The sequence below is a fragment of the Cynocephalus volans genome, chromosome 10, assembly GCF_027409185.1.
Source record: "Cynocephalus volans isolate mCynVol1 chromosome 10, mCynVol1.pri, whole genome shotgun sequence".
Lineage (NCBI taxonomy): Eukaryota > Metazoa > Chordata > Mammalia > Dermoptera > Cynocephalidae > Cynocephalus > Cynocephalus volans.
Genome location: NC_084469.1, coordinates 94597807 through 94622644, shown reverse-complemented (window position 1 = coordinate 94622644; position 24838 = coordinate 94597807). Strand labels below are relative to the sequence as shown.

Sequence of the window (24838 nt, the reverse complement as noted above, 5' to 3'; positions counted from 1 at the left end):
ACCTCAGTCGGTTAGCATCCTTCCCCAGAGCTCTGTCCTGGTGTGGCATCGGTGTTGACCTCTCCTCCTTTTCCCACCCCCCACGGCCCATTGGTCACTGCTTCCTGCCTTTCGCACTCTGGGGTCTTTTCTGGCTGACCCCAGTCAGGCCCCCCTAGGGACCTTTCAAGTCCAGATCTGAGCTCACCTCTCCCCTGCTCTAAGCTTTCCCATAGCTCCCCACCGCTGATCCGAGCCCTGGGCCTAGTGCTCCATCCACCCCGTGACCTGGCCCAGGGCAAGTCTAACCCACGCTGGAGTTCTATTCCCCTCACATCTCATCTGCTAAACCCCTCCTCGTCCTCCAAGCCCCTTCCCCAGGGCCCCCCCAGGCAGAGTCTCCTGGAGACCCCCAGCCCTGGGGCCCTCCTTTGGGCTCTGTCTGGCTCCATCTCCCCCAGGGCAGATTCAGGGACTCCCTGGGGCTGGACATCATCCTCCGCAGGGTCAGGCGTGTGGGGCGATGAGCTGCGAGTTTTGGGGGATAATCAAGGATGCAGAAGGTACAGGCACGAAGCATTTGTAGCAGAGGCTGGGACAGGGCCCAGAGAGACACGACGCCAGAACCTTCCTCCAACACCTGTGGAGACTGAGGCCCAGCTGGGGGGTCTTCTGCCTCTCTCACCTCCCTCTTGCCTGTGAGCCCAGTCCCCAACCCACAGCCAGAAAGACACACCCCCCCCCAGTTCCCAAAGAGAAGGAAAAAAGAAGAGAAAAAGGTAAGGTCAGCCATTTGCCTCCCCTCCCCCTTTCAGCCCCCTTTGGACCCCTCCCCGCAGCCCCCCCAGGCCTCCCATCTGACCTGCACCAGGGGAGGGGCCGGAGCAGAGGAGCCCCCGCAGACTCAGCCCCTCCCCAAAGGTCAGGGAGCTAATTCCATTCCTGTGTATCTCTCACCTCTATGATTAATAATTGAAGAAAATGTATTTCTTTGGGGGCTCAGGATAAATCAGAAATAACTACAGCATTCGCATGCTGCCGGAGCGTTGGGGACGCCCGTGGGCAAGGAGGAGCCAGGAGAGGGGGCCCGGGCTGCTGAGGGGTCCCTGGTAGTGCCAGAGTCATCTCAGAACCGTAGTCACAGCAGCCACGGCAAGAAGGGCTGGCTGAGGGCTTGCTGCGTGTCACGGGGGCACTGTGCGCAGGCTTTGCAAGTAACTGATCTCACTGTCACCCTTTTACAGATGGGGAAACTGAGGCACGAATGGGGGAAGTGACTTGCCCAAAGTCACATAGTTGGGATGTAAACAAAGACTGCCCCCCCGCTACGGCTTTACACTGTTCACATCACCGGTCCCCACTTCCTGCACCCAGGTCCCCTGCAGTCCTGCAGCAGGGAAGCAGAAACGGGGCTCAGAGATGCCTCCCTCCTGCACCACGTAACCTGCTGTGCACACATCCTGGGCCTGAGTCCCCACTACCCCTGAGTGTCTTGAAAATCTCAGGTCCGCTCTTAAGTTCTGAGTGATTGCCTGATGTTTAACCAGAACAACACCTCCCACCCCGCCCCGGTTCACGAATAGGAAGACTGAAGCTCACACGTAGAGCTGCCTGCCCAGGGTCCCACCTACAGTGATAGAAATCCAGGTGAGCCCCCCACACACCTGGGGCTCCATCCACAACCCTCCTGGCATCCCTCCTCGCTCTGGGATCTTGAGGCTCAGCGCCATGTGAGGAAGGGGATGGAGTTGTCTGACCCTACATGGGACCTGTCCATCACCCCAAGATCTACTTCATGGAAAGTGATGAGGTCAAAAGACATTGAGGGACACACACGTCCACAAACGCCAAAAAGAGGACACAGCCCAAGTGCCCACCCATGGACAAATGGACACACACAGCGTGGTCCATCCACACGCTGGGACATCACTCAGCCATGAAAAGGAACGAGGCTCTGACACACGCTGTGATGTGGACGGAGCTTGAACACATCACGCTCAGAGACAGATGCCAGACACCAAAAGCCACACAGTGTGTGACTCCATTTACATGAAGTGTCCAGAACAGGCCAATCCACAGAGACAGAAAGTGGATTCATGGTTGACGGGGCGGGAGGGAGGGGGTGGGGAGAGACTGCTGATGGGAATGGGGCTTCATTTTAGGCTGATAGAATGTTCTGGAACTAGACAGTGGTGAAAGTCACACAGCATTGTGAATGTAGCAAACACCACTGAGTCTCACTTTGAAATTGTTACTTTTGTGTTATGTGAGTTTCACCTCAATGAAAAGGAAGAAATAGGAGGAGAGAGCAGCAGCCCATCCCTGTCACCGGGTGTCTGTCTGAGTTTCGGGGACGCTGGCTCCCATCAGGTGGGGTAGCAAACTTTAAATGCTTTTTATCCGGTTGTAGGCATGCAGGCGCCCGCCTTCTCATCCCCAGCTGACTTCAACGTGTTATCTCACCTCGTGCTATTTTGCTGTTTGCCAGAACAAAATGCTCTGGGCCTAGCCTTGCTGCCCAAGCGAGGGGGATTGATAAACAGCAGATACCTTTTCCTTGGGTAGAATGCTGGGTGGTCATGAAACACAATGGAGAAGAAATTTTAATAACATGGGAAGTTTCCCATGTAATAATGGGAAACACAAACCACAAGACAGCTGGAGATCATGTGAGCCCATTTTGGTAACCTCCTTATCTGTTGGGTTTTAAAGCCCCAGGCGTCTTCCAGCGTTTTCCTGGAACCTGGCCCACATCCAGCTGTACTGAGCAATATGCTGGGATCCTGGATAAGTCCATCCACTATCTGCTCCTTCCTCCACGCCCACCCCCGAGTACTGTATAGTGTCCCTCCCAAAGTCATGTCTACCAGGTACCACAGCACGGAGACTTTTTTGGAAATATAGTCTCTGTAGATGTAATCAAGTTAAGATAGGGTCATCCCGCATCAGGGTGGGCCCTAAATCCAATGACCCGGGTCTTTATAAAAAGAGGAGAGGAGACACCGAGACACAGAGATACGAAGGCCACAGGAAAACAGAGGCAGAGATCGGAGTGAAGCTGCCACAAGCCAAGGATTGCCGGCAGCCACCAGAAGCTGGGCGAGGCAGGAAAGGTCCCCCCTTGACATTTAGGAGGGAGCGTGGCCCTGCTGATACCTTGATTTGAAATTTCTGGCCTCCAGAACTCAGGAGAAGAAACCTCTGTTGTTTTAAGTGGCCCAGTTCGTGGCACTTTGCTATGGCTGCCCCAGGACATGAAAACATCACCCCAACTGGGAAAAAGAGAAGGGCAGAGTGGGGCAGGAGGGTGCAGGCTCCTGGCATCTCCCGCCATGTGCCCACCTCCTCAAGACCCTTCATTCAACAGGTGTTGCTGCCCCTGTTTTGAAAGGCGGAAGGCCAGAGGTGGATCGGAGGGGGCGTGCGGCAACTCAGAGCCCACAGCAGGCTGGGGCAGGCCCGGAAGACCTTTGCGGTACTGGTGGCAGGTGCGGGGGCTGCAGGGGCACCGCACAGACCCTGCATCTCCTCCCCATGACAGGTAGGGCTGCCCCCATCCTCGGGGACCTCACCCCCCAGCCATCTATGGCTGATCTGAAGTTCAAGGACTTTCTTCTTTATGCCACCCCTGGAACAATCTCCTGGCTTTAAAACCCAACTCAGGTGAATGAGTAGAAGGGGAGCTGGACCGAGGAGAGAAGACGGTGGAAGAGTGCGGGGCACGGGGCAGAGAGGAGCCCAGGGCGGTGAGCAGGGGACAGCAGAGAAAGCCCGCCCCCGTCAGCAGACATCGGTAAAATGGGGATAGTTACCCGATTCACAGGATTTTGAGGGACCCACGAGGGAATGCGTGCGGGACAATTAGCACGGTGCGCAGCGCTCGGCAGCTACTCAGTAAATATGAGGAAGGCGGTAAATCGGGGGCAGAAAGAAAAAGCAAAAAAAAAAAAAGAAGAAGAAGAAAAGCGAGGAGGAGAAAGAACAGAAACCACCCTGCTCTGTCCCAGCTGCGCGTCTCTGAGCCCGCGATGCCCCTCTGTGGGCCCTGGTGGCCTCATCTGACAACAAAGTGCCCTCAGGCCACTGGCTGCCCGCCATGGCCCCACGGGGTAGGTGTCGTCCTGGCCCCACGGGGCAGGTGCATCTTGGCCCCATGGGACAGGTGTCCTCTCGGCCCCACAGGGCAGGTGCCGTCCTGACCCCACGGGGCAGGTACATCCTGGCCCCACGGGACAGGTGTCCTCTCGGCCCCACGGGGCAGTTGCCGTCCTGGACCCACGGAGCAGGTGTCCTCCTGGCCCCACGGGGCAGGTGTTGTCCTGGCCTCACGGGACAGGTGCATCTTGCCACGGGGCAGGTGTCCTGTTGGCCCCACAGGGCAGGTGTCGTTCTGGCCCCACAGGCCAGGTGCAGTCCTAGCTCCACGGGCCAGGTGCATCTTGGCCCCACGGGGCAGGTGCATCTTGCCACGGGGCAGGTGTCCTGTTGGCCCCACAGGGCAGGTGTCGTTCTGGCCCCACGGGCCAGGTGCATCTTGGCCCCACGGAGCAGGTGTCCTGGACCCACGGGGCAGGCGTCCTGTTAGCCCCGCGGGACAGGTGTCCTGTTGGCCCCACGGGGCAGGTGTCCCCTGTTGACCCCACGGGGCAGGTGCCGTCCTGGCCTCACGGGACAGGTGAGGCTCAGAGGCAGCAGCCGGGGGCCCGGGCTGGTGAGGGGTGGGCGCAGGATTCGAGCCGGGCGACCCGGCCCCTGCGCCCCCCCCCCCCGGGATGAAGCTCCCGGGCCCTCCCCCGGACGGAGGGAGACTTTCCGCGGATTGGCGGGTCGCTGGCATCGCTCTTACGGAAAGGAGCGGGAGGGCGGCGGCGGGGTGCGCGCGGGCCCCTCCCGCCAGCCCCTCTCCGAGCTTCTTAAGCGCCTCGGGCCGCGGCGATCGATGGCCCCCGGCCGCCGCCGCAGCATCTCCCGGCCGGCCGCAGCCTCCTGCCCCCGCCGCGGGCCGGCGCATGCGCGCGGGCGCCCCATTGATCCCCGCGCCGCCGGTCCCTCGCCGCGCCGGCCCCGCCCCTCCTCCCGCGCGCGTTGCCCGGCAACCGCGGCCCGGCGCGCTCCCATTGGCGGGCGGTGCGGCCCCGGCCGCGCGTGGTCAGCCGGTCAGTGCGGCCGCGGCGTGGCCGGGGGCCTGGCTCCGGGCGCGGGTCGATGCCGCCTCGCATCTGACCTTTCCCGGCGCGGAAAGCCGGACCGTCTTGGAAAAAAAAGAAAAAAAGGGTATCGACCCGTTTCTTATCTCGGGGACGCACGGCTTCCCCGACGTGCACCGGCCCACCCTGCCAGCTCCACCTGGCCACCTCCCTGGGCTGGCTGGTCCTCACCCCGCAGGCGGGAACAGCACGCCCCGGGGACCAGTGGGCTGCCCAGGTCACCCAGGATGGACCCAGGGGTGTGGCTGGTCCCCCGATGGGGTGGCTCGGGGGCGTCGGATTGTCTCTGCCGCCCCAGGCTGACCGCTGCACCCCCAAAGAAAGCCAGAACATGCATCCGGCCGTGCTGCAGCCCACACAGGCGCTGCCCGAAGCCCACGGCCCTAGAAGGAGGGGTCATTATTTAGATCAAAATGCTGTGTTGAAATGAAAGGGCTTAGGGAAGCTGGGAGATCTTCGTGCCCAGATGACACCCCCACCTCATGGAAATCCAGAGAGCGGGAGGCCCCGACTCCAGGCTCCAGACTCCAGAAAAGCCACTGGTTATTTCGAAGGGGGTGTGGTGGTGCCTTAAGTCTTCCAATTTAGTTAAAGTAAATAAATTAATTAATTTAAAAAATTAAAAACCCCCAAAGCCCCAAACAACTAATTCGATTTGTTAAAACAGGACCTGGGTTTTGTCAAAGGAAGATTTATTGTAAGAATAAAGGTGCTGTTTACAAAATGTTAGGATTCCCAGGGTGGAGTCAAAATCTTCTTCTTTGACGGTGAAAAATAAGACTATTTAATGCAAATGTATATATTTTTAAAATTTTCGCATGCAATATAGTTTTAATATGCATGCCACGCCAAGCCCAGTGCTGAGAGATTTGTTTAAATGATCTCAATGAGTCCCACACACCCCCAGAATTGCTGTGGTTTTGCAGAGGAAGAAACTCGCAATGTAATTCTATGACCGCCTTAAAGAAAATAGAAAAGCACAGAACAGCCGATCACATCCTCCCCCAGCTAAACTCGACTGTGGTCACCCTGCTCGGGCCTCCCTGGCCTCTGTCCCCTGCACAGACATACTTTACAGAGCCTCGGTCTTCGTGCCTGCCCCCCCCCCCAATATTAGCATTTATTTCATATTTTTCGCACAGCACCGTGTGCGATATCTGCAGTTTCCTTCCTCGGCCTTTGCGTTTCTAATTCTTAACAGCGGAGGAAGGTTGCATTGACCGGCGGATCGTGTGGGGGTTATTTTTGAAAGCAGATGCTGGAATCCAATTTTTATTTTAACCTGGTTATTGAGTGGGGAGGGGGAGGGAGGCAGAGGTTGGCCGATTCCTGTGCAAGATGAAAAAGCTGGATTTTATCAAAGGATGAGCTATCTTGAAAACGGCTGCTTGGGTTTTAAATGTGTGAATGGCTAAATGACAGCCCTGAGAGAGACAGTGCGTGTGTGAGTGTGTGTGCCTCAGTGTGCGTGTGTAAATGGATCGCCAGAGTGCATGTGGACAAGTGTGCCACGGGAAAGTGCTCGTCTGTGTGCGTGTGAGTGGGTGCGTGAGGTGGCTGTACACGTGTGTGTGTGAGCACGTATGTGAGTGTGTGTATTTTTTAGTGTGTGACCGGCTGTGTGCGCGAGTGTACACATTCATGAGTGTGTGTGTGTCGTGTGAGTACATGTATGTGTGTGCATCTGTGTGTGTGCATGAGTGGGTTCGCAGTGTGTGCGCATGCACGTGTGCGTCTGTGTGTGTGAGCGTGTGCATTTGAGAGTGTGAGTGTGTGTGTGGGAGCGGGTCTGCAAGAGTGCATGCCTGTGTATATTTGTGTGTTTGTGTGTGTTCGTGCGCATGTGAGCGTGTGAGGGTGTGTGAGTGGGCACACACGTGTGTGTGCATGTGTGAGCATGTCAGAATGTATTAGTGTACATGTGGGTGTGAGTGTGTGCAGACGTTTGTGCATGCATGCAAGAGTGTTGCGAGTGTGCGTGTGCACCCTTGTGCCTGCATCTGTAGTGACACACACACACACACACCCCGGTGCTCAGCCTCCCGGCCTCCCCACTGCTGCAGGGACACCGGTTCACCCTCCCCCCAGCTCATCTCGTCACCCGGTGCCATCTCCTCGGGAGCCCTCCCAGATCCACCAGCCCCACGTGCTTCTTCTCCTTGGGAGAACGCACCCCAGACGCTGCTTCTGCATTTACTCCATAAATGCTGGCCTCCCTTGGGAGCCATACTAGGGCAGAGGCCTGTCTGCCTTGTGCATTGCTTGGTCCCCAGAACCTAGGATGGAACAACTGAGGGAGACATGGCCGTGAGGATATGGGGTGCCCAGGACAGTGCAGAGTGGAAACCCCCTGGGCAGGTGAAGAAGCTGAGACCCAGACAACAGGTCCCAACCGTGTGTCCCCGCCCAATCCAGGCAGGGACCCTGATGGGCGTCAACTGTGTCCTGGCACGTTGTCCCCATTGGACATGGCCGGGAGTATGGATTTCCGAAGCCATCTCTCCATCTGGCAGCTTTATTAACCCAATTCGAAGGATCGAGTGATTGACGTGTTTGCTTATTGGCTCCTCCGCCTCTCCAGGGACCTGGGCTGAGGTGTCCCCACCACAGTTCCATCAGCCCTGGAGGAGAGGGGGCACCAAAACCCCTCAGAGCCATGGGATCAACACGCACACATGCACACGCACACGCGCACACACATGCACACACACGCACGCACGCACAAGCGCACGCACGCACACACGTGCACGCACGCACGCACGCACACGCACACGTGCACACACGCACGCACACACACGCGCGCGCGCACACACACAAGCACGCACACACGTGCACGCACATTCACAATTACTTACAAGTATACACTCTCCGTGATTGGATCAATTCAAGTGGATCTTTCCAGAAATGGATGTGCCAACGTCTAACAAAATTTGTAAGTGCAGACTTAAAATTTGAGCTCGGTGAGGGCCAGATCTTTTATCTGTCACCTTCCCCATGGTGTCTGAAGCCCCTTAAAACCATGCTTGGCACGCAGTAGGTAAATTAATTCCCATGGCTCCAGTGTTCCCACAGCTAGAAACATAACATGTGTGTACACACAAAAGTATGCCAGTATTCACCTAAAGAGATGTTCCTCGTGGCATTCATAGTTCCGGAAAAAAATCTGAAACATCCTAAATACCCAACAATGGAATTCTACCTAAATAAGCTACACACCGTCCATACTGCAGAGCACGCCACAGCCGCACACCAGGAAATCTCTCTCCAGGTATCAACATTAAATATTCCTAAGATCTAGGGCCGGCCCGTGGCTCACTTGGGGGAGCGTGGTGCTGACAACACCAAGTCAAGGGTTAAGATCCCCTTACCGATCATCTTTAAAAAAGAAAAAAAATTCTATGATCTATTCAGTGAAGAGATTAGGTGCCCCGAATGGGTTGGCAACACACATCCACCCAAAACTCTGCGGGCAAATACTTCTAGCAGTTCTGTGCATAACTGCCCAAATCTGGAAGCAACCAAGATGTCCTGCAACTGGTCCATGGATGAATGAACCATGGTGCACTCAGACAACGCTGTATTACGCCATCATGAGAAGAAATGAGGTCTCCAGCCACGAAAAGATAATGAGGAAGCTCAAACGCATGTTACTAACTGAAAGAAGGCAATCTGGAAAGGCTCCACGCTGTGAGGTTCCCACTACAGGACCTTCTGGAAAATGCAGATCTATGGAGACAGCAAGAGATCAGTGTTGCCAGGGGCAGGGGGGAGGGAGGGAGGGATGATGGGGGAGCTCAGGGGGTTGGGGGAGGGGAAACTACTGTGTATGATCCTATAATGTGGATGTGTGACATGCAATTAGAACCCCTAGAATGTGCAACACCAGGAGTGAACCTTAATGCAAATTATGGACTTTAGTCAATGTATTAGTTTTCCTGGGGATGCCATGACAAAGTGACACACACCGTGGGCTTAAACAACAGAAGTTTATTCTCTTACAGTTCTGGAGGCCAGAAGTCTGAGATCAAGGCAGGGCAGGGCTGGCTCCCTCTGAGGCTGAGGGAGAATCTGCCCCAGGCCTGTCCCCAGCTCCTGGTGGCTGCAGCACTCCTTGGCTTCTGGAAGCATCGCCCCGATCTCTGTCCCTGTCTTCACACGGCCTTCTCCTTGTGCACATGTCCATGTCTAGATCATCCCTTTTTATGAAGACCTCAGTCATACTGGATGGGGACCCACCCTAAGGACCTCATCTTACCTTATCATCTGCAAAGACTCTATTTCCAAATAGGGTCCCATTCATAGGTACCGGAGCTTAGGATTTCAACGTCTTTTGGGGGGATGCAATTCAACCCCTAACAGTTAGTGGATTAACATTAACTTCAGCAGATGTACCCCACTGATGTTAATAGCACAGGAAAGTGTATGTGCTTGTGGGGGGCATAATGTGGAATTGCTTAATTTTTCTGTAAATCTAAAACTATTGTAAAAAGTAGAGTCTATTTATTTATTTTTTTTAAAAGTAATTACTTTACCTGATTTAAGAAAAATAATAAAAGCTTATTATTATTTTTTTAAAGATGACCGGTAAGGGGATCTTAACCCTTGACTTGGTGTTGTCAGCACCACACTCTCCCAAGTGAGCTAACTGGCCATCCCTATATAGGGATCCGAACCCGTGGCCTTGGTGTTATCAGCACCGCACTCTCCTGAGTGAGCCACGGGCTGGCCCAAAAAGTAGTCGATTAAAAAAAAAAAAAGTTGGGTGCGGAACAATGAGGAGAGAGAATGATCACACTTGGGTGAGAAGTAAGCACACATGCATGCGAGCGTGTCTATGCTCTTTACGATGTGCAGGGAGACCTGGGAACAGGTGTCAGAGGCCGCAGGAGGGAGCAGAGTGCCCAGGTGGGTGGGGAGGAGGCTTATTTCTCACTGGGGCTGCTGTTGTAAGGCTTGTCTCCCATGCATATATGACTTGCTCCAATACACATGGAAAATGTAACAGACAGTATAGATGTCCCTATGTCGTAACTCAGCTTTTCTGAAGTTTGTCACGACAGAGGAACCTCATCCTCTCACCGGGAGGACGGGGCTCCAGGTGACTCGGATCAGAGCAGGTGGGTGGAGTGCGCGGCTCATGTCTGCACAACTCAGTCCCCCTTCTACGAGGTAAAACTACACCACCAATGTCACCAGCTTGTCCTGAAAACAGTGCTCATTTTCATTTAAAAAAAATCATGTCCCACCTTTGCTTACAGCCCTCCTCGCCCGGCTGCCCCATCCCCTCAAGATCATGACGGAGCCCCTCGCCAGACCCCGGGCCCTGCCTGACCCAGGCCGCTCTCCTCACCGCCCGGCCTCTGGACATGCTGTTCCCAGTGCCCGGATGCTGTTCCCGCAACTCATCAAACAAGCTCCTGCACCACCTACAGCTTTCAGGACAAATGTGCCCTCCTCAGGGGTTCCCAGCCCCTCTCCCAGCCATGACTGAACGTCTGCCACCCTTAGACTGTGAGCCCCCCGCTTACTGCTGGGCATTGCACACCCAGCTCAGGCCTGGCCCACGGTAGGTGCAGGAGAAGGTCTGTTGGACAATAGCACGTCTAAGATATGGCTCATAAAATTAAAATAAATGGAGACTGCACAGCTGCAGGCAGGCAGCAGGAGCCCAGCGCAGGGAGGACTGCTGCAAGGGTTATTACCAGACGCCTGGAAAACGCCCCCCAGCCCCCCAAAGCGGGGGAGGGCGGCAGAGGCCCTTTTAAGGGCCCAGCGCCACCTTCTTTTCTCAGCCGGCTGGGGCACCCACCCACCTGAGCGAGACTCAAGCAGCCCATTAAGCGATTTTTTTCTTCCACTTACAGCTAGCGGCATCGACAAGGATACTCGATATCTGACGAGGCGCTGGCCTTGGAAGAGAACTCACAGCCGCCTCGATAAAATATTCCCTCTTGTCAGCGCCTGCCCCCGCCCCAGCCTGACGCTTCGTGTTTGATCCCCCCCGAGTGAGTTCGGTTCTCTCCCTCCCAGGCCGATGAGACGCTGCCCCCACCCTCAGCCTTTCAAGTCCAGCTAGGCTGACATTCAAGGTAGGGGTGGGGGTGCAGGGAGAATCATTTCCAGGTTCTGATGGGGTCACCTCCCCCCAGGAAGTCCTCCTGGATCACTCCGGGCCGGGCTCAGAATTCCTACAGTCCGGTGGTCCTGTGCATGTAAAGAGGGAGGGGTTGGGGTCCAGAGAGGAACTGGGACCTATGTCCAGATGCTGAGATTCTCATCTGTCCACTCATTCAACGGAGGGGAGGCAGAGCTGGGCACAGGTCCTCCCAGCCCCGCGGGGCCGGGACTGAGCCAAAGCGAGGGGCTGGGCAGGATGGGGTGGGGGGCCCAAGGAGGCATCGGGCCGGGGAGGGATGAGACAGCTTGCAGGGCTGGAGACGGACCACCAAGATAAAATGGTGGCAAACAGGATGGCAGACAGACACAGAGTGACCGGCCCTGGCTCATCCAGCCTGCCCAGAGATGGGGGACATGGAGTCTGCCCCTCGTCAGGGGGAAGGGGCTCAGGGCTGGCAGGTGGCTGGGTTGGGAGGGAAGCCCCCTTTCCCAGACAAGAGACCCTTCAGTTCTGGCTTCAGCACCAAGAACAGTTCCCGCTCCTCTAGGGAACTCCAGAGGAGCCCATTAGTCAGGGCATCTACAGCCGGGGACCCCATGACAGATGTCTCCCAGATAGACACAACTTCCTCCTGGTGGGGACTTGGGGGGCTCCTAGGGCTTCCTTGGGCTCCCATATCTTCAATAAAATGAGAATAATGCCCCGCCCTCGGGGTGGGTGGGGCTGGGGGTGAACATAGACGCCAACGCTGTGTGTAAACTGTGAGTCCCTGGGCCCCACTGGCGACTTTTCTTGGTATCTGCGTTGCAAAGTCTGCCTATAGGAGGCACTCGGCGAGGGCTGGGGGGATGCGTGAGTAAATAAATGATTGCAAAATGTAAAATCCGATCCAAGCCCCTTGTTTTACAAAAAGGGAAACTAAGACCTGAAAAGAATGTGGTTTTGCCCCTCCCGCCAGCAGATTCCAGAATCTTCTCTCCAGGACTAATGGCTTAATGGGCCAGGGGACACAGGGGAGGGAAGGGCCCCCCCCAGAAAGACTGCTGCCAACAGAAATGAGCCTCATTATTCAAACAATAATAACCCACCGTGTGGGGTGGTGCTGGGGTCCTGGAGGAAGTCTGGAGCTCTCAGGGAGCGCCCTCCGCACACCCAGGCTGGGGGAAGACAGAAAGGGCACACAGGGATGAGCCAGAGGGAGGGAACCAGGGCTAGGAGAGCCCCCGGGGCAGGGAGAAGCCAGGACACTGTGGTGGGTGTGCTGGGGACAGGCAAGGAGGGGAGGGCCAGCTGTCTAGAGGAGGGGACACTGGAGCGGGGCTCTGCAGGTAGTGTAGGAGTTTCCTGAGGAGAGGTGGCAGAACAGGGCCCGTCTGGGCACAGTTGGGAGGGGCTCAGCAGGGGAGCACACCCCCTCCTCAGAGTGGGGGCGGGTGGGTCGGGAAGGTGCAGACCTGGAGCCAGGCTGGGGGCTCGGCCAGGACAAGGAGCAGATGGTGGCAGATCAGACACGGGCTGGAAGGGCTGGGCGTGCTCAGAGGGACCCAGGCACCCACCGGGGGGGAGAGCAAAGCCCCATCCCCCTCCGCTCGCCAGACACCAAACCCCATCTCCCCCCTTCCAGGTTATTAATTTTTCAGAGAAGAAAATGCTTTCTGTATTTTTTCCAGGCAAAATATTGATAATGGGCTTAATGTGCCTTTCCTGCTTTTGTGTGTGGAGAGAGCTTTTCTGTCCTGGTTGCCGCAGAGGCAGCCCCCCTCCCCGCGACCCCGCAGCCCCCCATCGGCAGACCCCACGCTCGGCTGCTGAGGCCCAGGCGTCTGCAGGGACGGGCTGGCGCGGCCCCCTCCCCACCTCGAGCCCCCACCTCCGCCGCCACAAAGCCAGACGCCCGCCCGCCGCACCGTGGGTCGATGCGCCCTGCCAGGGCGGCCGGCGCTTCCGGCGGCTCAGGCTGAGATACGTCTTCCAGTTGCTCGAAATCTTGCTTCCTTTCTCTCCTGGTGATGGGGAGGCAGGAAGGTGGGGGCCCCGCGCTTCCTTCATTCATTCACTCACTCATCATTCATTCACACATCCTCCAGCTACCATGCACCTATTACGCACCAGGCCCTGTGCTGGGGCCACAGCCACCACCAAGACAGACCTGGCTCCTGCCTCCTCGGAGCTCACAGCCTGGTAGAGCAGAAGAACAGACACTGTGCGAATCTTTCAGGGAAAAATGCGTCAGATCCCTGTAAGATCCGAGACCCAGAAGTGTGAGACAGCAAAACAGGGGAGAGTCTGGATACTGGGGGACTTCCCTGAAGCAGTGACCCCAGCTGAGACATGAAGGATGAGGGTGAGTGGGGACCGTGCCCTTCCTCGGGAGGAAACAGCCTGTGCAAAGGCCCAGAGGCACGAAACTGCACAACCAGCCCATTCTGTGGCTCTCAACCTTCAGCGGGCATCAGGATTCCCTGCGGGGCTCGTTGAAGTAGTTCGCTCCCCCACCACACATTGGGAGGCCCCCCATCTCAGGAGGCACTGATTCAGAGCAGGTAGAGTCTGAGAATTTGCATTTCTGACAAGTTCCCAGGTCATACTGAGACTACTGACCTGGAGACCCCACACTAAGAATCACTGAGCCACTGTCTTGGCAAAATGAAGACACCAGCCAAACTTAGACCTCGGGGGGCAGACAAGGGGGCTGGAGCGCTGGAGCCAGACAACCCCAGAGTCCCCACTTATCCTCTGTGTGCTCTGGAGGAACTCACTTGACATCTGGGCCTCAGTTTTCACATCTGGAAAATGGGCATGATTGGCTGGGTGCCTGAGACTGGTGAGGGAATGAGATGTCACAGGTGGAGTGCTTAGTGCAGACCCTGGCACATGGTAGGTGCTGAATCAATGCGAGCACTGAGTACAAACGCCCGTGATGACCACATATGTGGTTGATCAAGGGGTGGGAGGCCTTTGCTGAACTGATGGCAGGTCAAAATGCAGAAAGCAAGGGCGTGCCACCTCTCGTGCCAGTCATCTACAGCTGCACAACACACGACCACAAGTCCGCTGGCTTCAAACCGCACACATTGATCATCTCACCATTTCTATGGGTCGGAGGCCAAGACCTCTGCTCAGGGTCACACAAGGCTGCCATCAAGGTGTTGTCTGGGCTGAGTTCCTCTCTGGAGCCCAAGGTCCCTGGCCAACTTCAGGTGGTTGTTGGCAGAATTCTAGTCCCCACAGTTGCTGGACCAAAGTCCCTGTTTTCTGGGTGGCTGTTGGCCAGGAGCTGCTGTCAGCAACCAGAGGCCGCCCACTGTTTCCTGCCATGTGGCCCCCTCCAGGGACCCACTCAGCAGGAGAATCTCACTCCAGTCTGCTGGGATGGAGTCTTGCATAACAAAAAGTCATCGTGGAGGGACACACACACCTCTGCCATATTCCACTGGCTGCAGGCAACTCATGGGTCCTGCTCACATTCAAGGGGAGGGGATTACACAGGATGAAACACCAGAGGACTGAGGTCATGGGGCCACTTTGGAATTCTGCCAAGCGTACTGCTTGGGCAGGCACACGCGTGCACACAGGCCAAGGCCCACACTGACAAGTGGTCACAAAAGTGTGCATGGCATGTATATGTACATACTCACACTTGCAAGTACTTCTCTTTTTGCATTGCCTGCTGGGGAGCTCAGAGCCAAAACTGTGGCCCGTGCACAGCAAGGGTTTAGAACCACCCAGTGTGGGTTTTAGGCTAACTTCTCTTTCAGCCACATCTCCTCTCCACCTTGATTCTAATGTATCTTCTCTGGTTGCCTTGTTTCTTTGCAGTCCCTGAACCCCAATCTCTCTGGATCCCAAACAGGCTGATAATGACAGCTCAGCATTAGGGTACTGTCTTAAGGGCTTTACAGAGAGGTTGTGAGAATAAGAGGTGGGAGGACCAGGATTAGACCCTGGGCCCAGTTCCAGGTGACTGGGTTCAAGAACTTGGGCTGTTGGCCTCTGCACACTGTACACCTCAGATCAAAACACACACAAGGAAATGAGCCAGCAAAGCAAACTCTGAGCAAGTTGTATCCTCCAGCAGGAGGCCTACACACGAGCAGCCCCTCGCCTGATTCTGAGCCCCGCGTTTGAATGTGGGGCCGTCACAGGCATAAATAACCATTTACAAACACGCCCCACCACACATTGATCCACCGGCAGGACAGAAAGTGCTGCTTCAGGGAAACATGGTCCCCTTCAGCCACTGCACAACAGCCTGGCTCAGCTCTGCACCCATCCCAGACTCCCCCAAAGAGAAGATCAGGGGCCCAAGACATTATCACAAACTCAGCAGGCCCCAGGCTCAGTGCTTTAGACTTGATTGCATAGATGTTTTCTGCATGGGTCCCTGAGTGTCTGCTGGCCTGAGCTGGGTGACAGGGACACCAGCTCATCCTAAACTCTGTGTCTTCCAGGGGCTCCCAGGCTGGGAGGGAGACAACAGGGTGCAGGAGAAGCTGTGCTGTGAGCATGGGCACATAGTAGGTACTCAGGCAGGGCGAACAGGAGAAGACACCTCACGGGGCAGAGGAGAAGCACAGTAGGGCCCCCTCAAGGATGCCAACCTCTGACTCAGTTCCTCATTCGTGCAGCCTTTCTGTGGCTTTGCTCAGGCCCAGGGTACTGCGGCTCCGGAACACAGATCTGAGTCCACCACTGGCCGCCCTCATGTTAGAAAAACAGCCAGCATGGCTGAGCCCCTGCTGTGCCATTGTGCCAGGGCCTGGTCCTAGCACTCGACATATATTAATTCATGATAATTCAATGAGATCTCCAGTCTACAGAGGGGGAAACCGAGGCACAAATTGAGTGAGCTGCCCAGAGTTCGTCAGCTGGGGAGTGAGGCCAGTTGGACTCCAGAGCTCTGGCCCAAACAGTTGCAGACCCCACGGCCCAAGTCCACACCCCAGGGCTGTAATTGTCAAGGTAGCCAGGCAGCTGGAGCCTCCGTTTGCTGACCTATAAAATGGGAGTGATTTCTCTTGGCCTCCCCACCTGCCTGGAGTTGGAGGAAGTGACCCGAGGCCAACATTCTGAGGATTCTCAAAGACACTGAAGCCGGGCTCCCTGCCCTCGGTGACCCCCAAGAGATTTTGACTCTGCCTCAGTTTCCCCCATTCATGCCTCTCTGGCAGCTCTGCCATTTTTCCCTAGTGAGAGGAATCAGGAAAGAAAGAAAAAGCCCCAGCCCTGGGAAGGTCTCAGGAACAGAAAATCAAGGTATTGGTGCACAGAGGCCAACCCAGGGGCTCCAGACAAACCCATAAAACCAAAGCTGGTTAACCCCAGGCCGCCTACACCCACCAGCCACGGAGTCCCGGGCCTCAGTTTGCTCAGCTGTGAAGTGGGAGCCTGTATTGTCCAGTTCAGTTGTTTCTGCAGGGACTGGCAGGGACCTGCAGGGCCTGGAGGGAGAAGGGGCCTCCCGCTCTCTCTGTCTCCTGCCTCCTCCCGGCCTCGCCGGCTCCAGCGCCCCCAGGATCGATGTGAGGATCAATCCCAGCTGCAGGACGGAGGCTGGGTGGGGGCTGGGTGGGGACCTTCCTCTGAGGAGCCTCCTCCCCCTCCCCCTCGCCCCTCCCCAGCGACGTCCTCTCGTCCTCAGGGCCCTTGCTCAGGGTCTCTCAGCTCTCCCAGCTCTCCCTCCCCCCACCCCGCTTTGCTCCTGCTCTTTGAGGGGGTGGGCAAAGCTTGGTGGCTCCACCTGCCACGAGACTTTCCTGAGCACTACGAGGTGTCCTTGAGTGTGAACTGCATGTGTGTTTTATCCCCATTCCATGGATGGGGAAACTGAGTCTCCAGAAGAGTCAGTGATGCAGGTAAGGTGGGGGTGTGGCAATTCAAATCCAGAACCCGAACATAACCTGGTGGGGTCAAAGCTCCTGACACCAACTAGGTGCTCAGGGATAAGGCAGCCACAGGGGGATGGAGCCCAGGAGGCCAGCTGCCCACAGCCAGCCCCACTCAGAACAGCTCTGAGCAGCCCTCGTGGGGCTCAGTCTCCCCACCTGTGAAATGGGCCCGTGTGGAGGCCATCCCTCAAGGATGCGGGAGGCTTCCTCATCTGTAAAACAAGCAAGGTGTCAGCCAGATGACCCCTCAGTCCGTCCCCAACTCCTTCCTCTTCCTGCCGGTGCTGGGACCCCCAAGGAAGCCCTGTGCCCGATCAGCCTGGCAGCCTCCCAGGGGACCCTCCTAATGGGGTCTGTGACATGAAGGACAATGTCCCTGGTTTCTCACTCCCCACGGACCCCCGTCCAGTCTCATCTCCGGGCTGAGGGTGGGGGTGAGGAGGGGGACAAAGGAGGTCACCCCCCAATTCCCTAGGGAAATGCTACCATCTTAGCCCCCAATGATGCACGGGGAGTGCAACTAACAACAGAAAAGCCTTGTTTAAAGCGGGGACGGGACGAGGAAGACACGGGGGTGGCTCCTCCCCAGCCAAGGTGCAGGGATTTATGACGGAGGCGATTCCTGAGTGGAGCCATCGAGGACGGCTGGGAAGGCCGGGTGCTTGGCAGGGGGGTGGGCCGCGCAGCAATTACAGCTGTGAGCACCGAGCCTAGCCCGAGGCCAGGGGAGGCGGAGGGGACGGGAGGAGCGGGGGGGGGGGGGGGGGGGCAAGGAGGGGGGACGGGAGGGGGGAGGTCTCCCAACTCACCCTCACCCTTAAAGAGCATCGCGTCCCCCTTTCCCAGTGGGAGAAACTGAGGCCCGGAGAGGAGCCCCAGCTCTGACCTCCCACAGTCGGTCCTACTGAGCCACCCGTCCCCTCTAGGACTCCCGCTGGGCCAGGCCCTGGCTCCCGCAGCCCCTCCCCAGCCCCACGGTGCTGTCCCTGCTCGGGGCCTGGGAGCTCCCAGAGGCTCGGGCCCTGGAGTTTGGGGTGCGGAGGCCACAGCCAGGTTCAGGAGGCTGCCAGTCCCCAGTGCCTTTAATGATTAACCAGTGTGGGTTGGAGCGAGGCGAGGACCCAGGAGCTGGTGCCTCAAATCCCTTCCACACTGAGAGCAGCCCACTGCCTAGTGGCCGGGTCATGGCCCGGAACAGGGGGTGCCCCTCAAGGGCAGGCTGAATGGCCCTTCCAGTCTCCTTGTCATTGCCCCCCACCCACTGCTAGGGGCTGGGGGATCCTGGGTTCCCTGGGATTGCCTGCAGGGCTGGGTCGCGGGGTGGGGAGGGAACCCTGGAATCCCCGTCATCCAGCCAGGGATTCAACCAAGACTTCAGCATTGCTGACCAGCCATCAGCAGCCAGAGACCGAGTCCACCGCTGGCCAGACTGGACGCACGAGCATGTCCCTGCAACACACGCACATTGGACGCATGTGGGACTCAGGTGGAGGCCACCCACCCCTGCAGATCTGAGCTCAGCTTACTGGCTGGGGGCCTGGGGCAAATCTCAGAACATCCCATGCCTCGGTTTCTTCAACTGAAAAATGGGACTGGTTAATTGCTCCTTCATAGCGCACCCCCCCAGCTCACAGCAGGCATAGCGAGGGGCGGGGGACCTACTGCGCACATCCTCCCCCCAGGGAATCGGGACTCCCGCCCGTTGGGGAGGAAGAATGAGGCTGCTGCTGACTGAACAAAGAGAGAAAAGCAGTTTCCTTCCTGCACACGGTGACTCACCTGCTGGGCTCAGGAACAAACAGCCCCCCCCAACGTGCACACGCAGACACTGGCACACGCATGCCTGGCCCCACAGCACGGGGGGAGGGGGTTTGAGGCAATCCACATACTACACTGGGGGTGGGATTGTTGTAAAGGCCACCTGGGACCCTCCCCAGTTTGGCCTCCTAGCCAGGGAAAGCCCAACCCTCTCTTAGCCTGGTATTTGGGGCCTGGTTTTGAAAACCCACCCCCCAACTCAGCTCTGTTCCCAGCTTTATCTCATTGACTCATTCAACAAATATTTCCTTAATGAAGGCCTATGAGCTTCATTAATGCCAGACTCTTGCCCCCTCCCCACCCGCTTCTCCCTCAAATTACAAGCAATCTTTTCACCCTTTGGCTTAGGTACCTGACCCGAACTCCTACGCATCCTACAAAACCCAGCCTCAAGGTCCCCTCCTCCAGGAAAGGTGAGACTAAGCCCACCCCCCACCCCTGTCCCGACCTCAGGGGGATGAGGGTGACAGTGCAGTCTTTGTCTTCGCCCCCCCACCCCGGGCGTGGGAGCTACAGAGGCCGGTGCAGGGGTTGAGGCCCCAGCTCCAGGGAGGGGGGCACAGAGAGGTTTGTTGAGTCAAGCGAACGGCCCCGCTCCCTTCCCGCACCCTCTGCAGGCGGATTCTGCCTGGGAAGGCTGCGCCCCCGTCCTCCAGTCCCAGCAATCCCCACTCAGAGGTACAGAAGGGACAAGGATGTGAAGGTTGGTCGGTCTTGGGGACAGAGGGCTCTCCCCTCCCCCCTTCCAGGTGAGCGGAAAGGGCGCGGTGTGTTCAGATAAGTGGCTTGTTCATGGGGCGCCAGCCCCGCCCTGAACGCGCCGGGCCTAGGCGAGGCTCCCGGCCAGATGCGGCCCAGGGTACCCTACCTGGGCTTGCGCTCGTCGGTCCCTCGCCGGGCTGGGACCTCGGTCTCCACGTCTGCTAAGTGGGCGCTCTCCCAGGCCTCTGTCGTCCCGTCCTGGGCTCGCACGGTCTGGACAGTCCGGGCTGTCGAAGCCGGCGAGTTCGGGTCCCGCAGAGCCAGCAGCCGGGACCGGGGCGAAGGCGGCGCCTGGAGACGCCCAAGGACAGCCCCGCGGCAGCGTCGCCCGGGTCCCCCAGCCTGGGGCCTCGCAAACCCACCCGCCGCGTCGCGTCCGACCCGGCTCCAGGATCCGCGGGCGGCTTTTCTGCGAGGAGAGCCCTGAGAATTAAACACACAGATTTCCATTTTTAATTGTCCAAGGCGCCTCCCTTCCAGGAAGGGCGCAGGGGGGCACTCGGGTGGTTGAACGGAGGGCCGCGGCCTCGAGGAGGAGCAGCCCGGGGTCTCGCCCAGCTGCCGGGGCCGCGGACCCCTCGGCGGGGGCGGCGGCCGGGTCCCTGCGCAGCACCGCGCGCCACGCGGGTTTCGTTGCGCCGGGGAAGTCCGCGGCCTGCGGTGCGCGGCCAGCCGCGTCGGGGGTGGGGGCGTCCTCCAGCCGCGCCACCTGCCCCCACGCCGCCGTCGGTCCCGTTCCCCTCCCGCACCCTCCAGGAGGCCGCAGCCCCGCCCCACCTCGCCCGGCCTCAGTTTCCCAGACTGCCAACGGCAGCGCGAACTCCTAATTTTCCCATGAGCGCGCGCTGCGGGGAGATGATCTCCATGGAGCCAACAGAGGAGGGGTCTGGGCCTGGAGGAGGGGGCGCACGTCTGTCCCCAGCCACATCTGGTGGAGCCTCAGACTCGGCCTTACCACAGTGACAACCTCGGCGTCCGAAGTTCCAGCCCCAAGCCCAGCTCCGGGACCCGCCGCGCACAGGCCGCGCGCAGAGGAAGCGAAAGCAGGCGGAGGTGCAGGCGCAGAGAAGGCGGACCTCGGGCGTGAGTCCAGACCCTTCTGCTCCCCTCGGATGCACCAACTCCAGCGTGTCATTTTCTAGATGGGGAAACTGAGGCGCCGGCTCAGAGGTACCGGTTGAAGCCCCGCGGCCCGAGCGTCCCCGCGCCTGCCCAGCCCGGAGTGGAGGTGGCGGGGAGCAGCATTTCCTCTGATTGTGTCTCTCGAACTCCCTACGACGGAGGCCGAGCTGCTGAGGGAGAGGGGACAAGGACGCGGGGCCCCAGAGACCCCGGCCCAGCACAGCCACCCAGCCCAGGTGCCCGCTCGCACGCCAGCACGGTGTCTGCCCAGAGCTCGGCGGAGCCGCGCGCCGCGGCGGGGGCAACGGAGCCCGGGCGGGCGCGGGGATCGATCGGGAGCAGCTGTCGCCGAACAGCCCACGGGAGCATCCCCCCCCGCGGGCCAGCGGTGCCCGGGCGCCCCCCAACTGCGGGCAGGAAATCTCGGGACTTTGGGCCCTGCAGGAGCGAAACCCCAACGTCACAGGACCCCGAATCCGGCGCTCGGGACCTCCCAGCGCCCAGCGTCCCAAAGTGGCACCTTCGGGCGCCGCGTGCTCAGCCCCGCCGGGACCCCCACCAGGCCGGAAAAACCCAGCCCCTTCCCCCCAATCTAAATAAAGTCCCCTGACCCCGCCAGAACGAAGGCGGCTGGAGTCCAGCGGGAGGACATGGGCCGTGCCAGGCGCGTGCTGTCCGGGATTTGGGGCGTCTGCAGGTTTGGGGGGCTCGGGGAGGGGTCGCCCCGGATCTTGGGCTCGGGTGGGGCCAGAGAGGGTGTTAATTGCCATCATTTATTAAAACCTCGCTCTAATAAAATGGGGGAGGGGTGCTCAGCGGCCAGTGACTTTCATTTCCGTGGGAGACAAATCGAATCTGAGAAGCAGTTGCGGACCGTGCAGGGACCTGGGGGAGGCCAGAAAAGGGACAACTTTGGGAATCTTCCCCGTTCCCAATACGTTTAGTTGCGATGGAAGAGCCCAGAACAACCAGAAAGGCAGCGTGTCCAAAACCAGCAGGGGTGGAGGATACTGATTAAAGGGGGCTGGGGGCTTGGGTTGGGGGTGGCTTATGGAGGTTGAGGTGACAGAGGCTGCTTGACCCCCCGGGGCAGGGTGGGGGGAGGATGAAACTCGAGCCCGAGCCTCCAGTCCTCCCCTCTGCCTGCCAGCCTCGCCAAGCCCTCAGGTTAGCGGGGCCGGAGGCTGCTCTTCGCTTCTCCCAGGCCCGGGCTGGGCACCGAGAGGGTGGGCATGTGGCCTGGGGCAGCCCAGCGCGTTCTGAGGAACCCGGAGGCGCAGACTCGGGCTCTGGGAGTCAAACTCCAATTTTCCTGGAAGGGATACTGAGGCCAGAGGGCTCTGGCGACTTGGCCAAGTTCCCGGCTGGGGCAGGGATGGGGGGTGCCCTGCCCCCATCCAGCCCACCCCTCCCCCTCCAGCAATTTGCCTAATGACCCGAGATCGATCAAGGCCCGAGCAGCCAACCTGCCCCGTGGCTGGCTCAATCCTATTTTACTAATTACTAAGGCCGCTGGTAGGGGGAAGCTGGCTCTGGGGCTCGAGGGGCCACATTTCCAATCCGGGGGCCGGCAAATTTCTGGTCAGTGTCCCAGTGGGAGCGCAGCCTCTGCGAGAAGCCCGATCTCCATCTCTGGGGGGTCCCTGTCCCCACCAGCCTAAGGGAGGGGTGGGGGCTGCGCACACATGGATGGGGTCGGTTCCACCCAGCTAGGCGGCCCCTTCTAAGTATGGGAAGCTTGGGGGAGCCTGTGGCCGCCTGAGGGTGTCCTGAGGCAGCAGGGGGGGGGGCTTCATCTTAAAGCTGATGACACACCTCTCTTCTTTCAAAATGGACATTTTCCCCATAAGAAAATCCACATGGGCTTGTTATAAAAATGAAAATGATAATCGAGCTGTAGAAAATATACAAAGAAGGAAGCCCGCAGAATTCCACATGCCTGGCACCCATGGAGCTCCCAGCAGTTGGCATTCAAGAGAAATTCCTGCCTCCTCTGTTTTCCCACCATACAGACCCCAACCCCGGCTCCCCAGCCCCCACCTGGTCTGCACTTCCTTGAGCACGGCTGCTATCATTTTATGGTGGCTGATTGATTTTTAGATCCCACGATTATTTTTAATTATGTGTGGTTGTTGGAAGGTGGGATTGGGGAGCCCAGGTGCAGCCAGACTCCCCCGCGCCCCCCACCCCTAGACTCGGAATCTGCGTGGGGCGGAGGATACTTGGTTGTCCAGACCTGCCCTCTCCCTACCTCTGTCTTCCCACCTGGGAGATGGGTGTAATTATGTATATAACCTGAGATTAGACATAAACCCTGGAACTGAAAAGTCCAAGGACCCAGACTTGGCGGCGCAGGGTGGGGTGGGAGCTGGGTGTTAGCACTAGCATGGGACATAGGAGCGAAGGGGACAGCGCCACCAGCCCCTACCTCAGGCCTGAGGCATATGCAAACGCGGTGCAACCCCCTCCCTGGGGTTGGGTGAGGAGAGTGTGTGTGTGGTAAACAGTAGGCACTTACTAAATGCTGAGTCCTAAGCACCAAGTACTAACAGGGGTCCCCTTTATACCCCCAACACTTGGATCAGAACACTCTCCTGTCTGCTCCTCCCAGGCTGGGGTTCCAGATCTTCCAACCACCCCCCACACACGTACCCTCAGACTCAGAGACAGACCCCCTCCACCTCCGGCTATTGTCATCAGAGACACAGAAAGAACCCAGCCTAGTCACAGTGCAGAAAATCACATCTCCAATGTGTAGCCACGTCTGCAGGAGCCCGGGAATCGTGTTGAAGGTCCAAGGCGGGTTGGGGAGTGGGGGCAGCAAACGGTTTGTGGGTGGGGGAGTGGGTCCCTGAACAGGTCCTCCCTACTGTCAGCTTAGAGCCAGCACTTGGCTCTCCCCTCTGAGATGGGGTGACTGGGGACTCCAGAGAAAGTCGGGATAACTATCCGTCTCCCTTTCCTCTGTGGAAAATGGGCAAGGCTTACCCTGGGGGCAGACGGAATGGGGAAGAAGGAAGGGGCCAGGGCTGGTGACTCTAGCCCCGACATGGGAACATCCTTTAGAGTCTGGCCTGGCCACTCTGGACCCACCGCCCTGATGTGCATCTTAACCCACTGGAGTGATCTTGTCCTCTGGGGGTCTCTGGCATTATAGGAGGCTGCCCCCATTCATCCCAATTCCCGGGGGTGCCTGGGCCCCACCTGTCTGCAGGTTATGAGAAGTGCCTTGGCTCCCCCCATCCAAAGGAGACACAGACAAGGACGAGTTTGCAACAGGGACTTCTCAAGGACCGAGAGGAGAGGCTTGCTCAGCCAGGTCCTCGGGCTCGAGCGAGCATGACGGGGGCTCCTTAACGGTCACCCCCAGGCTCCTGGCACACTGAGGCTGGAGGGTGGCAGAAGGACCCCAGAATTGGGAGGGCCTTTGCACCCCTGAGGCCAGTCACTCCATTGTAAAGTTGGGGAAACTGAGGCTCAGGTGTTCACATATGGGGCAGATCCTGACACCTGGGGCGAATGTAGGCTCCGACCCAGCCTGAGGATCTCTCTCTTCCCCCCACATCCCCCCCCCAAGAGGTCGTGTGAGGGGGACTGTGGCTCCCTATATGAGCTTGCAGAGGGGACCCACCTCCTGGGGGGGTCTGTGTGAGTGGGGGGGGGCGGGGGACACTTGGATCTTAGGCGCTGGTCCAGCCGCACTCCCTGGGGATTGACTCGGGGTCGCCAGGCAGGAAAGTAACACTTGGGACTCTCTGGAGAGAACCACAAAGACAGACGCGAAATCAGAGACGCAGCGACAAGGCCCCCAGCCCCACCTAGCTGGAGTCTGTCCTCGGATCCCCGCCCGCTGTCCCCCGGGTACGGCCAGCCCCAGGAGGTACAGGCACGCGCAGAGGCAGGGGACCCCAGAGCCCCCGACTCCGGCCACTCCGGCCCGCCTG

At 58.4% G+C, this 24838-nt stretch overlaps 1 protein-coding gene across 1 annotated transcript; it reads right to left on the bottom strand.

Annotated features, from left to right (window-relative positions):
• Positions 1 to 4054: 4054 nt before the first annotated feature.
• LOC134387503 (MAPK-interacting and spindle-stabilizing protein-like) lies at positions 4055 to 4990 on the bottom strand. Its single transcript, XM_063109959.1, has one exon. It carries the CDS (start codon positions 4988 to 4990, stop codon positions 4055 to 4057), a length of 936 nt encoding a protein of 311 aa, XP_062966029.1.
• Between the last annotated feature and the right edge of the window lie 19848 nt (positions 4991 to 24838).

What these genes read in the sequence shown, in the direction of transcription:
- LOC134387503 (XM_063109959.1), bottom strand. Translation starts at nt 4,990, where the DNA reads ATGCGCCGGCCCGCGGCGGGGGCAGGAGGCTGCGGCCGGCCGGGAGAT.